The 16,262-nt window shown below is 48.4% G+C and overlaps 1 protein-coding gene across 2 annotated transcripts in view; it reads right to left on the bottom strand.

Annotated features, from left to right (window-relative positions):
* LOC121582906 (immunoglobulin superfamily DCC subclass member 4-like) overlaps positions 1-16,262 on the bottom strand; it is a 59,502-nt gene that overhangs the window by 5,685 nt on the left and 37,555 nt on the right. For both annotated transcript variants that reach the window (XM_045225268.1, XM_045225267.1), the window contains exons 5-17: positions 15,200-15,337; positions 14,444-14,596; positions 12,280-12,690; positions 11,900-12,064; positions 9,628-9,765; positions 5,356-5,529; positions 4,001-4,237; positions 3,698-3,799; positions 3,368-3,551; positions 2,978-3,105; positions 1,624-1,794; positions 1,348-1,482; positions 86-188 (exon numbers count right to left, since the gene is read on the bottom strand). In XM_045225268.1, coding sequence (XP_045081203.1) covers positions 86-188; positions 1,348-1,482; positions 1,624-1,794; positions 2,978-3,105; positions 3,368-3,551; positions 3,698-3,799; positions 4,001-4,237; positions 5,356-5,529; positions 9,628-9,765; positions 11,900-12,064; positions 12,280-12,690; positions 14,444-14,596; positions 15,200-15,337 — 2,239 coding nt within the window. The remainder of the gene's footprint in view (positions 1-85; positions 189-1,347; positions 1,483-1,623; positions 1,795-2,977; positions 3,106-3,367; positions 3,552-3,697; positions 3,800-4,000; positions 4,238-5,355; positions 5,530-9,627; positions 9,766-11,899; positions 12,065-12,279; positions 12,691-14,443; positions 14,597-15,199; positions 15,338-16,262) is intronic.

Here is a 16,262-nt window from a genome sequence, read left to right as displayed (position 1 = left end):
ATGATCCTAAAATCCTAGACGTACATACTGAAGTAGACATACTAAAATAGACACAGTAATTTGCTTTCAAGTGGCCCCTTCTTACCTGGCCTTGCCGTTGCGGAAGCTGACACACATACAAAGGAGAATGCTGAGCAGCCCCAGACACACACCAACTATGATGCCTGTCACTGCATGGATGTCCAGCTCTATAGAGAACAGAGAACAGCCCAGGAAGGCATGCAGGAAAGGGGAGAGAAAGCAGACAAGATACTGGATGAGTGTTTAAACCTGTCAGCACAGGACACAGTTAGAGAACAGAAGGTAAGTGGGAGGATGGATGATAACATACTGTATATGCAGTACGATGAAACCCATTCTGTCACCTCTCAATCAATTCAGCGGACCATGAAGGAACCAATTCACACTTCCAGGGAGGGAGATATTAACTGAGCTTGGGAAAATGGCTGTCTATCTGGCAGCAGAGTGGAGAGAGGACAGATGGTGCTCGGTCTACTCTCGCTCGCCCACCAACCACGTCGCCCTCATTCACATTGCATTTACTATTGGCAAGACTGATGGAGCCCAATATGGGGCGAACTCTGCAGGACCAGAATAAACCTGCTACTCAGTCTTCTTACACTGTCTTTCTACGTCTCAGTGGTTTCAGCTAATGCCCTGTGCCAACCAGAGGAGGATGGACTCCCCTAGTTACAATATTGTGACCTTTAGTTTCTGAATGGAGCTCTCTCCTGGCTTGCTTCTAGATTCTCAAGTTTAGCTGTTGGGTTCATTATTCTCTGATGGACAAAGTGTCATTGGGCTACAAATAGATGATGATTGATGGAGGTCTCTTCGAGAAGCCCAATTAAACTGCAGGAGCATTCAACAGTGTGCACATATCTAGCTTTCTTTTTCCCTGCCCTTGTAGAACGAGCCGCTCTGTCACAGGCCCCTTCACTGTGGTTATCGATAAGGTTTCATCCACAGCTCTTCTGCTTCTCAAAGTCAGATATGAAGTTGATTCACAGAGCTCTCTGGGTGCAGCGGCTGCTGTGGTCACCCCTTTAATACTCCCCTTTAATATTCACCTCAGCTGGCCAGAGAGTGAGGAGAGAAATTACACAGGCTCCCCAAAGTGACTGTCTCCTGCAGGCTTCTCTCTCTCCCACTGACAGGGATGGATTAACTACTTTAAAGGACTATGTGTGTGTGTGTGTGTGTGTATGTGTGTGTGTGTGTGTGTGTGTGTGTGTGTGTGTGTGTGTGTGTGATTGAGAGTGTTGAGAGATACTTATGTAAGTGATGACGCACACACACAAACACACACACACCATCACAGAATGTGTAGACAGTAGACCCACTCACCATATTTCTTGGGAGGAGTGTGCACATCCTTCACTGGGGAATAAGGCCCCACCCCCACCTCAGTGGACGCCCCCATCTTAAAGAAGTATTGTGACCCACTAGACAGCCCTGTTACCTCAGCACTCATGATGGTCCCTGAGAGGGGGAGAGAGAGAGAGAGAGAGCGAGTGTGTGTGAGTCATTAACAGTCACAGTCATTAACATTAACAGTCACATTTGCATCCACTTATATCACCCACACAGTTCCTCGCAACAGCAGCAGTTTCAGCCACCCACCATCTTGGGAGAGGTTGTTCCACAGATGCTCAGGCTGGCTGAGGTTGATGGTGTATAGGATCCTGTAGCTGATGATGACGCCATTGGGCTCCACAGGGGGGCGCCAGTTCACCAACACAGAGGAGGAGTCCAAGGCACTGAGCTGCAGCTCCGCTGGGGGGGTGGAGGGTACTGGGGACACAGGGGGTGAAGTCAGTAATTACACCCCAGAAATAAAGCACCACAGCGGGCTGGCCACACAGGCTTTGTGCGGTTGACTGGGACAGGTGTGCCACCCCTTTGGGACAAGGTACCCTTGCCACCTGGTCATAGAGGGGGGGCAGAGGGCAGGGACTGGGGCTGGGTCTCAGGTGACAGAGGGCGGTAGTATGGGGTCCGGCAGGCAGCTACCCCTGCTGTGTCAAACCAAAGACCCCTTCTTCGTTGCCCTGGTAACGAATCCCCTGCTGGCCCCTCCTGGCCAGTATTCACAAAGTGTCTCAATGCTGATCTAGGATCAGTTTGACCTTTTAGATCGTAATGAATAAGATTATATGGACAGAGAGGACTTGATCCTAGATCAGCACTCGTCCCTGGCCCCTCCCTGACACCACTTGGCTGAGCTGATTGACGGGCCCTGTCCCAGACAGCTCTTGGCCAACACAAGGGCCACTTCCATCTGGACATTTAATTACAGCCAATTATCTCCCTACGCCGCTAAAGATTAATCCCTTCTCTGTTAACCTGCCTCAATCACACTTGCTCAGACTCCCTCTATCTCTCTCTCTCTCTCTCTCTCTCTCTCTCTCTCTCTCTCTCTCTCTCTCTCTCTCACACACACACACACACACACACAGAGTTTTGTATTGCTATCCTTGTGGGGACCAAATAATTGATTCCCATCCAAAATCCCATTTACCCTAACCCTACATCTAACTCTAACCTTAACCTAACCATAACCCTAACCTTAACCCCAAACCCCTAAAACTAACCTAACCCTAACTCCTAACCCTAACCGTAACCCCTAACCCTAACACCAACCTTAATTGTAACCCTAATTGTAACCCTAACCCTAAACCTAACCCCTAAGCCTAAAATATAATTTTTCCTTGTGGGGACCGTCAAAATCTCCCCACTGGTCCAAATTTTCCTTGTTTTACTATATAGGACTTATGGCACCCACAAGGATAGTAAAACAAAAACACACACACACACACATACACCAACCAACTACACACCACTGTCAGAAACAAAAAACACCCACACAGAGGAAGAGAAAGTGAGCGACAGAGCATATTGAATACAAACATCCACCTATATGTTACACTGATGCATAGATTTTTCCACTACACTGATGAGAAGAGTAGAGACTTACTGTCAGTGAGAGTGGACTCCTCCACGGTGCCGCTGAAGGGACCAACCACGTCTACTCCATTGGACTGCACAGCCAGCTCGTAGCGGGTGTAGGGTTTTAGCGCCCCCAAGAGGATCTCCTGAGCAGAGCTGCAAAACACGTTTGGGAGAGAAAAAATTAATGAATGAATGAAGAGTCACAAATGGGACACATCCTTTCTTCCATTCATAACCTGAACATCGATTTAGCCATTCTGGAAGAAATATTACATTTCATAAAAAGCGCTTCTTTAATCTGATCGAACTTCCATTTTTGGAACTTCCATTTTCCTCCAAGAGAGGCTGGATATCTCTTCAATTATCCTGTGTGTGACCCAGGTCCAGTTTGGGGTGGTGATGGTCCCTGACTGACCTGGTGTAGTAGGACACAAGCGATGCGTTTCTGATGCCGGCCGGGCTACAGCGTACAGTGTAGTTGATGATGCGGACGTTGCTGAAGCGAGGTTTCTCCCAGCGCAACCAGATGGATGTGGAGCTGTTGGCTGTAGCCTTGATGCTGCTGGGGGGCAGTGGAGGGGGGTTCCCCTTAGGGGGCGCTGTAAAAACACACACACAGACAGTTTATACACAAATATTGGTATTGTACAGACTTTCTTTAACTCTAACACTGACAGACAGACACACTGACACACAAACTCGCACGCACACACACAGAGACACACACACCGATAAATAGACAGACCTTTGCCATGTGCCTTCTCCGTCCTGCCCTTCCATCCTGCAGCATAGCCATCCGTCTGCTTATTGAAGGCCCACACCTTCACTTCATATAGTCTGTCAGGAACTGACACACACACATAAATATATAGAAATGTATCTCAACACATAAACACACCAAATTATACATAACCACAAGAAAGCCTGGCATAATGACCACGAGTTCCAAACATATTATTAATAGTCAAATTTTTCCATACAAATAATATCACCTGTAGCAGTAGAAAGTGATTTAAACAACATTGGCATGTGAACATCCCAGACTCACCCAGACTAGTGACCTCATGATGTTTGATTCTCTTACGGAGCTTGATGGTATGGGCCTCCATCCTCCTGACCCTCTCCCTCTCAGGATGAGCCTCCCCATTGGTCAGATCCTCACCAACCACCTCCCTGCAAAATAGCTTGTAGCCGGAGATCTGCGTGTGATTGGGCGGGGGTTGCCATGTGACATGGAGGGAGTTCATTTTGGCCCTAACCTTCAGCTCTGTGGGAGCAAAGATCACTGGGAAAGACCGAAAAGCAAACAAGGAGCCTGCGTGAAATAACATTACTAGCGCTCATAACATGATTCAAGAAAACAAGATCCAGACATTGATTTATTTTACCAACTCAATTTACCAATCTCCTAATGGCTATAACAGTAAATCATGTAATTATATAGACCTGTAACTAGAACAGGTGCCACATTAAGTGGGGAGGACGGGCTTACAGTAATAGTAATGGCTTATAGTAATTAATGAAATGGTATCGAACACATCAAACACATGTTTTCTATGCGTTTTAATACCATTCCATTTATTCTATTCCAGACATTATTATGAGCCGTCCTCCCCTCAGCAGCTTCCAGTAATCCACATGAACTGACAATGAGGTCCTATTCAGTGAGATTTTCTTATTGTGTGCATTAACAGATTTTCTTCTCGTGTGCATTAAGGGAATTTGTGAGAGCTCAGTCACTCAATAGAAAAGGATTGTATAGATTTCTGTCTATTTCTTAGAAATTAATCTTCTGCCTTTCCCAAGAACCTCAGACACACACACACACACACACACACACACACATTGTAAGAGGCACAGAGTCAGCCGCGTTGCCTTGCTCCTGAATGGAGAGCAATTGTATGGCTGATGCAAATGTGTAGGAGAAGGTGTATACACAACCTGACATTGCCCAGCCATGAACAGTCAGCTTGAATGAAAGGCTGCAGTGTTCTTTTCAGTGCTAGTATGGTTACAGTTATAGGATGATAATGGGAAAGTGAAGGCTGCTCTTTGGACAAGGATAATAATAATATATATGGATATCTATTTGTCTACATCTATAATTTGTTTATGGTGTGCTTCTGTCTTTAAGTTATTACTGTATGCCTGAGATGTGTCTGAAACTTTGTTCCCCCCTGCTGCTGTCTTGATTGGACCTAGGTCTCTCTTGAAAAATAGATTTGATCTCATTGAGATTACCTGGATAAATAAAGGTTAAATAAAATAAGGACCATACCGGGTCAGGTCACTGATTGTGGTGGATACTTTCACATAGTGTAGGCTATTGATGCCAAAGTTGAAGGGTGTGTTTGTGTGTGTGTGAGAGAGAGAGAGAAAGAGGGAAAGAGAGAGAGGTCTCACCCATGCTGTGGTTAAAGTGGTCTGGGGTGTGGTGCTGAGCCCACTCAGATGGCACACCAAAGCCTGCTCTCGTTCCCGCTGCCATCCGCAGTCGATAGGCCTGGTTAGGCTGCAGCTCCCGCAAGGTAAGCTGAGTCTCATTCCCCCCCACCTCCACAGACAACACATTGTCCACTGCAGGAAACACACACATACACACACATTAGATGCAGCCCATCTTCATGCAAGGCCACTCATGGCATACTATCACCATTATCCATTATCTTATGTGGCGTACCGCAGGTTAGCCACCAGGGGGAGACTCGTCGAGGCCTGGTGACAGACGGAGTCTACATCACGCGACGATGGCTCCCTCTGCTGGACGTGCCAGGTCTCAACGGGCTCTCCGGCCAGGACTAATTGGGGCTGATTGTGGTTGGTGAGTAATCAAGGGGCTGATTGCTCACCAGCTGGACGAGTCCCATAAAGCTGCCAGAAGGGCAGCACATGGGGGTGGGGACTGGGGAAGAGAGGTTACTCCCATATAGTTGTGCGCAGTCCCAGAGATAATGGAGGGAGCTCGGTTTTGTTCCCCACAGGATACAGCAAGACACCGGAGCCCAGAAGACGGTATCCCGGAGGAGGTCTCCTGGAAGAGACCTATTCTTTTCTCTTTGTTTATTATTTAAATAAACACCCTTTAAACCGAGCTAATACAATTCTGTCCGTGTCTGATCTGTGTAAACGTCTTGACCAAACCCCCTGGTCTGCCACAAGTGGTGGAGGATGCGGGCATTCTGATAACGTGGTCAGATCAGGGTACGCAGCATCAGCATAAACGAGTTGATAGCCTCAGTTCGTTCGGGCCTAACAAGCAAAACAGACGGTTCAGGAAAGAACGCTGGAGGAACAGCGGCTACAAAATGTCCGCCTCGTTGAGGAAATCAGGAAGCTGCAAGGAGGAACGCCTACTGAATCGCATCCAAACCAGTTTTTAATCAAGCTAACAGAGGTCGACGACATCGAAACATACCTCTGCACGTTTGAACGGACAGCGCTACGGGAAGGATGGCCAAGGCCTAAGTGGGCAAGTCTGCTGGCCCTGTTCCTGTCCGGGAATGCCCAAAAGGCGTATTTGTGACCTTAACGACGAACAGGCGGCTTACTACAACGGTCTCAAACGGGAGATACTCAGCCGCTACGGGTACAGCCTAGGCCCATCGAGCCCAACTGGTCCACGACTGGAGGTTCGTGGCCCATCGCCTGCATGGCCCGGAAGCAAATGGTTGACATACCCCGTATCTACGGGTCCGGAGTCGGAGTCCGAGGGGATGCCGGATGGGCTCGTTGAGGGGTTCAATAAAACGCTCAAACAAATGCTGCGGAAGGTCATCGAGCAGGACGGGAAGAACTGGGACCAGCTACTACCCCACCTAATGGTCTCGGTCCGAGAAGTGCCCCAGTCATCCACTGGGTTTTCCCCATTCGAACTCCTCTACAGGAGGAGGCCATGCGGCATACTGGACCTCACCAAGGAGGTGTGGGAAGCCCAGCCGACCCCCTTAAGCAGCATGGTAGAACACGTGGAGACGATGAGGGAGCGGATGACAGCCATATGGCCAGTGGTAAGGGAACATATGGAGAAGGCCCACGCGCCCAAGCCCAGGTCTACAATTGGGGAACCCAGCCCCGAGAATTCCAGGTGGGAGACAAAGTGCTGGTCTTAATCCCCACGGCAGAAAGTAAGTTCCTGGCAACATGGCACGGGCCGTACGAGGTGATAGAGAAGCTGGAATCCATCCATAGGGCGTACGGCAGTCGGGGAGACGGAAACCCCAACAAATGTACCATGTGAACCTATTGAAGAGGTGGCACGAGAGGACAGCCTTGGCCGTGTGATGGTCGGGACCCAGGACACCAAAGGTACCAGAGGTGGTCCCGAGTAATGAGGACCTCGACCCAGCCCAGAAGCAAACGCTCCGGGAGCTCGTTGATCGGAACACGGCGGTGTTCTCCGGGAAGCCGGGCCGCACGACCCTCATTGAACACCACGTCCACACCCGGCCCAGGGAAACGGTACGAAAGAGGCCATACCGGATCCCCGAGGCCCGAAGGAAGACCGTGCTGAGGATGTGGGTGATCAAAGAGTCCCACAGTGCATGGTGCAGCCCCATCGTGTTGGTGCCCAAACTGGACGGTGGCCTGTGCTTCTGTAATGACTTCCTGTGTGTGAACATCAGCTTGTTCGACGCCTAACCTATGCCAAGGGTGGATGAGCTCATCAACCGATTGGGAAAGGCCCGATACATCAGCACCCTCGACCTGACCAAAGGATATTGTCTGGTACCGTTGGCAGACTCCTCCCGGGAGAAGACAGCGTTTTTGACAACGGACGGCTTATATCAGTACCGGGTGCTCCCATTCAGTCTCCACGGAACCCCGCCCACGTTCCAGCGCCTAATGGACCGAGTCCTCCGATCCCAACAACAGTATGCAGCGGCCTATTTGGATGATATCATCATCCACAGCCAAGAGCACTGAACGCGCCTCCAGGCGGTGCTGGACACGCTCAGACAAGCCGGGTTGACAGCGAACCCCAAGAAATGCAAGCTAGGGTTCGAGGAGGTGGAGTACCTGGGGTATTTGATCGGACAGGGGAACGTCAAGCCCCAAGAGAGGAAGGTCCACGCGGTACGTGACTGGCTGTACCACGCACCAAGACACAGGTCGAGTCCTTCCTGGGACTGGCAGGATACTACAGCCTGTTTATCCCCAACTTTGTGGCTATAGCCTCCCCCTTACCGATCTAACCAGGGCCCGCCTCCCGAAAACAGTGAAATGGACGGGCGAGACCGAAGCGCCGTTCAGCCGCCTGAAGGAAGCACTGTGCTCTCATCCGATTCTCGTAACGCCCAATTTCCAGGGACCGATGTTGGTCCAGACGGACGCATTCGACACGGGACTAGGGGCCGTCCTGTCCCAGGTACACGATGGGGAGGGGCACCCCATCATGTACATAAGCCGAAAGCTAATACCCAGAGAAAAAAAGTACTAGATTGTCGAGAAAGAGTGTCTAGCGGTGAAGTGGGCGCTAGACATTCTCAAGTATTACCTGTTGTGCACCCACTTCACCCTGGTCACAGACCATGCTCCCCTGGTCTGGATGGCCAGGGGAAGGGCCAAAAATGATCGGGTCACCAGGTGGTTCTTGTCCCTTCAACGCTTCTCTTTTTCTGTTGGGCACAGGTCGGGGCGAAGCATGGGAACGCGGATGCCCTATTGAGAAGGGAGACATACGTCACATTGACGACAGCCCCCTCCCCGTCAGAGCTAGGGGGGGTGGCGTACCGCAGGTTCGCCACCAGGGGGACACTCGTCGAGTCTACATCACGCAGCGATGGCTCCCTCTGCTGGACGGGGCAGGTCTCGACGGGCTCTCCGGCCAGGACTAATTGGAGCTGATTGTGGTTGGTGAGTAATCAAGGGGCTGATTGCTCACCAGCTGGATGAGTCCCATAAAGCTGCCAGAAGGTCAGCACATGTGGGTGGGGAAGAGAGGTTACTCCCATATATTCGTGCTCAGTACCAGAGATAACGGAGGGAGCTCGGTTTTGTTCCCTACAGGATACAGCAAGACACCGGAGCCCAGAAGACGGTATCCCGGAGGAGGTCTCCTGGAGGAGACCTATTATTTTCTCTTTGTTTATTATTTAAATAAACACCATTGAAACCGAGCTAATACAATTCTGTCCATGTCTGATCTGTGTAAACGTCTTGACCAAACCTCCTGGTATGCCACACTTATTATGCAAGACCCGATGACTCCTTATATACCATGGATAGAACATAGAACACTTTATGCTTTGGGCTTATACCACAAGTCACTCTTCAATACTTAATGCTTAGAATCCACAGTTGTTCTTTGAGCCAAAATGTGTTTGACTGAGTTTAAGAGTCTTTTGTAGTCATTCAGGACACACTCCCCAACAACTACTGCCTGTCTGTCTCTCTGTTGTTGCATACTGATATACATGCCAACAGGGCATAAACATAGATGTAAGCACACAAACAGGCACACATTCAGGCATAATTAACATCCTACGCTACTACAGGAATCCTAACTTTAGATGTCGATGCTTTATGGTTGCATAAATCATGCACTGATTTGGGTTTGTGCCTTACTGAAACATGAACACATGTACCACCACATTCTAATACAGGACAGCGTTGTAATAATACAGGACAGCAGTGTAGTCCTGTGGCATCCGTGCCAGTAGATGGCGCTGTGCTCACCCTGTTCCAGTTTGCAGTAGTCGATGCGGTAGCGGGTGACAGCTCCTCTGCTGTGCTGGGAGGACAGGGGCAGCCACATCACTCTGATGTCTGTAGGGGAGGTGCTGAGCAGGGACAGCTGTGGAGGGGCACTGGGTACTGTGGGGTAGAGCATGGCAGGACATTCTTAGTATCCATACATTGAACATATAATCAAGGCTATACGTATAGGTCAACCACTTTATTCATCACATTATCACTTAACAACCCAGTAGAATCACATAGTTGACAGGAAACGATAACTACTTTGGGGCATCATTCATGTATCATATACAGTGCATTCGGAAAGTATTCAGACCCCTTGACTTTTTCCACATTTTGTTATGTTACAGCATTATTCTAAAATTGATTAAATTATTTTCCCCCCCTCATCAATCTACACACAATACCCCATAATGACAAAGCAAAAACAGGTTTTTAGGAATTTTAGCAAATTTATTAAACATAAAAAACTGAAATATCACATTTACATAAGTATTCAGAACCTTTACTCAGTACTTTGTTGAAACACCTTTGGCAGCGATATCAGCCTCGAGTCTTCTTGGGTATGACGCTACAAGCTTGGCACACCTGTATTTGGGGAGTTTCTCCCATTCTTCTCTGCAGATCCTCTCAAGCTCTGTCAGGTTGGATGGGGAACGTTGCTGCACAGCCATTTTCAGGTCTCCCCAGAGTTGTTCGATCGGGTTCAAGTCTGGGCTCTGGCTGGGCCACTCAAGGACATTCAGAGACTTGTCCCGAAGCCACTCCTGCGTTGTCTTGGCTGTGTGCTTAGTGTTGTTGTCCTGTTGGAAGGTGAACTTCGCCCCAGTCTGAGGTTCTGAGCGCTTTGGAGCAGGTTTTCATCAAGTATCTCTCTGTACTTTGCTCCGTTCATCTTTCCCTCGATCCTGACTAGTCTCCCAGTCCCTGCCGCTGAGAAACATCCCCACAGCATGATGCTGCCACCACCATGCTTCACCGTAGGGATGGTGCCAGGTTTCCTCCAGACGTGACACTTGGCATTCAGGCCAAAGAGTTCAATCTTGGTTTCCTCAGACCAGAGAATTTTGTTTCTCATGGTCTGAGAGTCCTTTAGGTGCCTTTTGGCAAACTCCAAGCGGGATGTCATGTGCCTTTTACTGAGGAGTGGCTTCCGTCTGCCCACTACCATAAAGGCCTGATTGGTGAAGTTGTCCTTCTGGAAGGTTCTCCCATCTCCACAGAGGAAATCTGGAGCTCTGTCAGAGTGACCATCGGGTTCTTGGTCACTTCCCTGACCAAGGCCCTTCTCCCGCGATTGCTCAGTTTGGCCGGGCGGCCAGCTATAGGAAGAATCTTGGTGGTTCCAAACTCCTTCCATTTAAGAATGATGGAGGCGACTGTGTTCTTGAGGACCTTCAATGCTGCAGACATTTTTTGGTATCCTTCCCCAGATCTGTGCCTCAACACAATCCTGTCTCGGAGCTCAACGGACAATTCCTTCGACCACATGGCTTAGTTTTTGCTCTGACATGCACTGTCAACTCTGGGACCTTATATAGACAGGTGTGCGCCTTTCCAAATCATGTCCAATGAATTGAATTTACCACAGGTGGACTCCAATCAAGTTGTAGAAACATCTCAAGGGTGATCAATGGAAACAGGATGCACCTGAGCTCAATTTCGAGTCTCATAGCAAAGGGTCTGAATACTTACGTAAATAAGATATTTCTGTTTTTTATTTTTAATAAATGTGCAAAAAATTCTAAAAACCTGTTTTCACTTTGTCGTTATGGGGTATTGTGTGTATATTGATGAGGGGAAAAAATAATTTCATCCATTTTAGAACAAGGCTGTAATGTAACAAAATGTGGAAAAGGTCAAGGGGTCTGAATACTTTCTGAATGCACTGTAGTTTGCATTACAGCTAGTGTCTGTTGACTTAAGTAGCCTATCATATACTCTGGAGGGGCACTGGGGAGTAGATCATGTCAGATCAGGTACAAGGACACTGTTAGTATCCACACATCCCCCATACTATTCTACAGGCCACTATACCACTTTATTCATTACATTATCGGGCAACAATATCTACTTTGGTGCGTCATTCATGTATAAAATAGGTTGTATTAAAATTGACCGTGTCATACGTTCTATTTATCCTCAAGTGTATGATGACTCATGTAGGCTGTCATATAGATGCATTAGATCTAACTGTGTCACTGTTATTTTCCTTTGAGAAGTGAGGTCTTTGGTCTTCATGCCTACTCACCGTCCTCCAGCATCTCCACGGTGACGGGCAGTGACGGGCGGCTGGCTCCCATGGGGGAGTAGGCCACCACGTAGAAGGTATAGGTTGTGTGTGGCAGTAGCTCCTTCACATGGTACTCTGTGGTGTCGTTGTTCACAGCAAACTGGTATTCCATGTTATCAGAGCCTGTGGACCATACAAGTTCAGTGTTTTACCAGGAGCACAGGACACACTCAGCTTGACCTGACAGTGTCATTCTTTACCATGCTACCGATGAACCAGACACCAATGCATGTTAATGCCTATACACTTGAAACTAGCTAGCATCCTTGTGCATAGATATCATACGTACAGGCCTATAGGTTTGTCCATCAAACACACACACACAAACACACACACACCTGAAGTTGGCTGGTAGTGCACAGAGAAGCCTATAATCTGGTCGCTGTTGTGTTCGGGCCGTTCCCAGGTGAGGAGGGCGGTGGTGCTTGAGTGGGGTGTGGCAGAGAGCTGGCGTGGCGGGCTGGGTAGACCTTCTCTCACGATGACAGACAGCTTGGCTGTAGCACAGGCCGTTCCCAGAGCGTTGTCAGCGATGCACTGGTAGTACCCTGCGTCATCCAGGCCCAGCTGGTTGATGAGCAGAACCCCAGGGCTCTGGGTCTTCACCCGCCCGTTAGACTTGACCGGCTTGCCATTCTTCAGCCAGTGCAGCGCCGGGGGAGGCTCCCCAGAGCTGTTACACACAAACCTTGCTGTGTTTCCCCGAGAGAGAGACACCGTCTCTGGGGGCTGGAGGATCACTGGTGGGGCTGGGAGAATACGAATAGAGAAACATCCTTCTTAGGAAAAAAAATCCTTCACAGCAACACATATACAGTGGGGAGAACAAGTATTTGATACACTGCCGATTTTGCATGTTTTCCTACTTACAAAGCATGTAGAGGTCTGTAAGTTTTATCATAGGTACACTTCAACTGTGAGAGACGGAATCTAAAACAAAAATCCAGAAAATCACATTGTATGATTTTTAAGTAATTAATTTGCATTTTATTGCATGACATAAGTATTTGATACATCAGAAAAGCAGAACTTAATATTTGGTACAGAAACCTTTGTTTGCAATTACAGAGATCATACGTTTCCTGTAGGTCTTGACCAGGTTTGCACACACTGCAGCAGGGATTTTGGCCCACTCCTCCATACAGACCTTCTCCAGATCCTTCAGGTTTCGGGGCTGTCGCTGGGCAATACGGACTTTCAGCTCCCTCCAAATATTTTCTATTGGGTTCAGGTCTGGAGACTGGCTAGGCCACTCCAGGACCTTGAGATGCTTCTTACGGAGCCACTCCTTAGTTGCCCTGGCTGTGTGTTTCGGGTCGTTGTCATGCTGGAAGACCCAGCCACGACCCATCTTCAATGATCTTACTGAGGGAAGGAGGTTGTTGCCCAAGATCTCGCGATACATGGCCCCATCCATCCTCCCCTCAATACAGTGCAGTCATCCTGTCCCCTTTGCAGAAAAGCATCCCCAAAGAATGATGTTTCCACCTCCATGCGTCACAGTTGGGATGGTGTTCTTGGGGTTGTACTCATCCTTCTTCTTCCTCCAAACACGGTGAGTGGAGTTTAGACCAAAAAGCTCTATTTTTGTCTCATCAGACCACATGACCTTCTCCTATTCCTCCTCTGGATCATCCAGATGGTCATTGGCAAACTTCAGACGGGCCTGGACATGCGCTGGCTTGAGCAGGGGGACCTTGCGTGCGCTGCAGGATTTTAATCCATGACGACGTAGTGGTTTTCTTTGAGACTGTGGTCCCAGCTCTCTTCAGGTCATTGACCAGGTCCTGCCGTGTAGTTCTGGGCTGATCCCTCACCTTCCTCATGATCATTGATGCCCCACGAGGTGAGATCTTGCATGGAGCCCCAGACCGAGGGTGATTGACCGTCATCTTGAACTTCTTCCATTTTCTAATAATTGCGCCAACAGTTGTTGCCTTCTCACCAAGCTGCTTGCCTATTGTCCTGTAGCCCATCCCAGCCTTGTGCAGGTCTACAATTTTATCCCTGATGTCCTTACACAGCTCTCTGGTCTTGGCCATTGTGGAGAGGTTGGAGTCTGTTTGATTGAGTGTGTGGACAGGTGTCTTTTATACAGGTAACGAGTTCAAACAGGTGCAGTTAATACAGGTAATGAGTGGCGAACAGGAGGGCTTCTTAAAGAAAAACTAACAGATCTGTGAGTGCCGGAATTCTTACTGGTTGGTAGGTGATCAAATACTTATGTCATGCAATAAAATGCAAATTAATTACTTAAAAATCATACAATGCGATTTTCTGGATTTTTGTTTTAGATTCCGTCTCTCACAGTTGAAGTGTACCTATGATAAAAATTACAGACCTCTACATGCTTTGTAAGTAGGAAAACCTGCAAAATCGGCAGTGTATCAAATACTTGTTCTCCCCACTGTATTACAATTTACTAGAGGACCAGAGATCTAAGATCGAAGCCAAACATGCAATCTATACCCCATTCTCACACTCACATACTCTTCTTCTTACCTGGCACATGCAGTTCAGCCGCAGCGATGACAAACTCGCGGGTCTTGGGTTTGTTGGCACGGCAGACGTAGACCCCCGCATGGTAACGCCGTGTGTTGGGGATCACGAGGTTGGTTTCCAGGACAACCACGTCGGTGGCGATGGGCTTCCCATCTGTGTCCAGGAGTGAGAGCAGAAAGGAAGCAAGCGATTTCAGAGAAAAAAGATCAGGAAACACCAAACTAAAGCAATTAAAAACACTAGGTGGCACTGTGAGATCTCTGTGATGACAGGGGAGTTGTTTTGTCTCTGCTGCTCTAGAGCTGGAGGATACAGTGGAGAAGCTGCCAACTCTCTGACAGCAGGAGGAGGGAATTCCTCAAATTTCACAGGGCGTCATTCATTCTCACTCTACTATGTTGTTTACAAGTCTCCTTAGGTAAAGACTTGTTAAGCATTTCAAAAAACAGGAGTCAAGTAAGTCCAACAACATCATTCATTAGTGGTCAGCTTACCCCGCTTTATCCTTGAAATCAATGATATGAGTCACTACTAACATGAATGAAATGACTGAAACTGGAAGGATAAGGCAACAATTACAGCTTGTAAATAACAGATGGATGATCGAATGCGATGGTACAAATATGAAACACAATGAAGATGATATTACAGGAATGACACAGGAGCTTAGTACCAAAGTATGGAGCAGGCTCTCGCTGTGACATTGGTAGTGAGTCTGAAGAGGGACCGATGGGAGGGATTGAGAGAGAGTCTTACCCTGTCTGCTCCAGGACACCAGGGGTTTGGGCTGCCCCCCCTGGGCCACACACTCCATCACCGCTGGATGCCCCTGCACCACCGTGGCATTCTGAGGAGGTGCCATGATCACCACCTCACTCTGGGCAGGGACAGGACCTGGGCACACAGTTACATCACAAACACATCACAGACACATCACAGACACAACACAGACACAACACAGACAGACACAGGAATCAACAACTGCCTTACAACCACCTCTAACCCTCAATGTCTTATATCAGATAGCGTCATTCTAACGCCACGTGTCACAAATGCCCTACTAATGAACTCAGTGCAGGCAGAGTTGTGGCGCTATCTGATGTAAGACAATGCTGGGTCCCTTGGACAGGAAGCAGGGGGCAGTAGAGAGCAGAGCAGAACCGATGCCGCGTTCAAAACAACTCGGAACTAGGAACTCAGAACTCGGAAATCTCAGACTTCCGACTTCAGTGCGTTCAAGACAACTGGGAACTCAGAAAAAAACTAGCTCTGACTGGGAAAATCGTTTTGAATGGTCATCCAACTTGGAATTCCAAGTTGGAAACTCTGGCATTTATCTAGAACTCTGACTTTCTGACCTGAAGATCACTGACGTCATGATTTGACCATATTTTTTCCCCGAGTTCCCAGTTGTCTTGAAAGCACCACCAGTCCTGTCCTGTCCTGTCCATCACTATGACATCACAGCAGCTCTCAATAGGGGAGGTAAGATCACCTGACACCACTCTAGTTTCCCCTTGGGCCCACAGGGATTAAAGCTTGGCCCTCTCGGTTAGTTAGGACCAGTGTTACCAATTTAGCGACTTTGTCGCTATATTTAGCAAGTTTTCAGACCCCTCCAGTTACTTTTATTGGTAAGAGGCTAGCGACAAATTCAGCTACTTTTCAGGCTGCCTTTGGGGAGTTTCTATGGTTTTGATAGCATTTAGCGACTTTTCCCACACAATTCTGCCACTAACAAGAATGGGAGAAGCTGTCTGTGTAACAGAAATCACAACAACGGCGCACACACAGGTAGAGAAGCACAAGGGGAGGGGGT

This window comes from Coregonus clupeaformis, chromosome 15, assembly GCF_020615455.1.
Source record: "Coregonus clupeaformis isolate EN_2021a chromosome 15, ASM2061545v1, whole genome shotgun sequence".
In the NCBI taxonomy this organism is placed as follows: Eukaryota; Metazoa; Chordata; class Actinopteri; order Salmoniformes; family Salmonidae; genus Coregonus; species Coregonus clupeaformis.
This window is presented reverse-complemented; position numbering and strand designations above follow the sequence as displayed.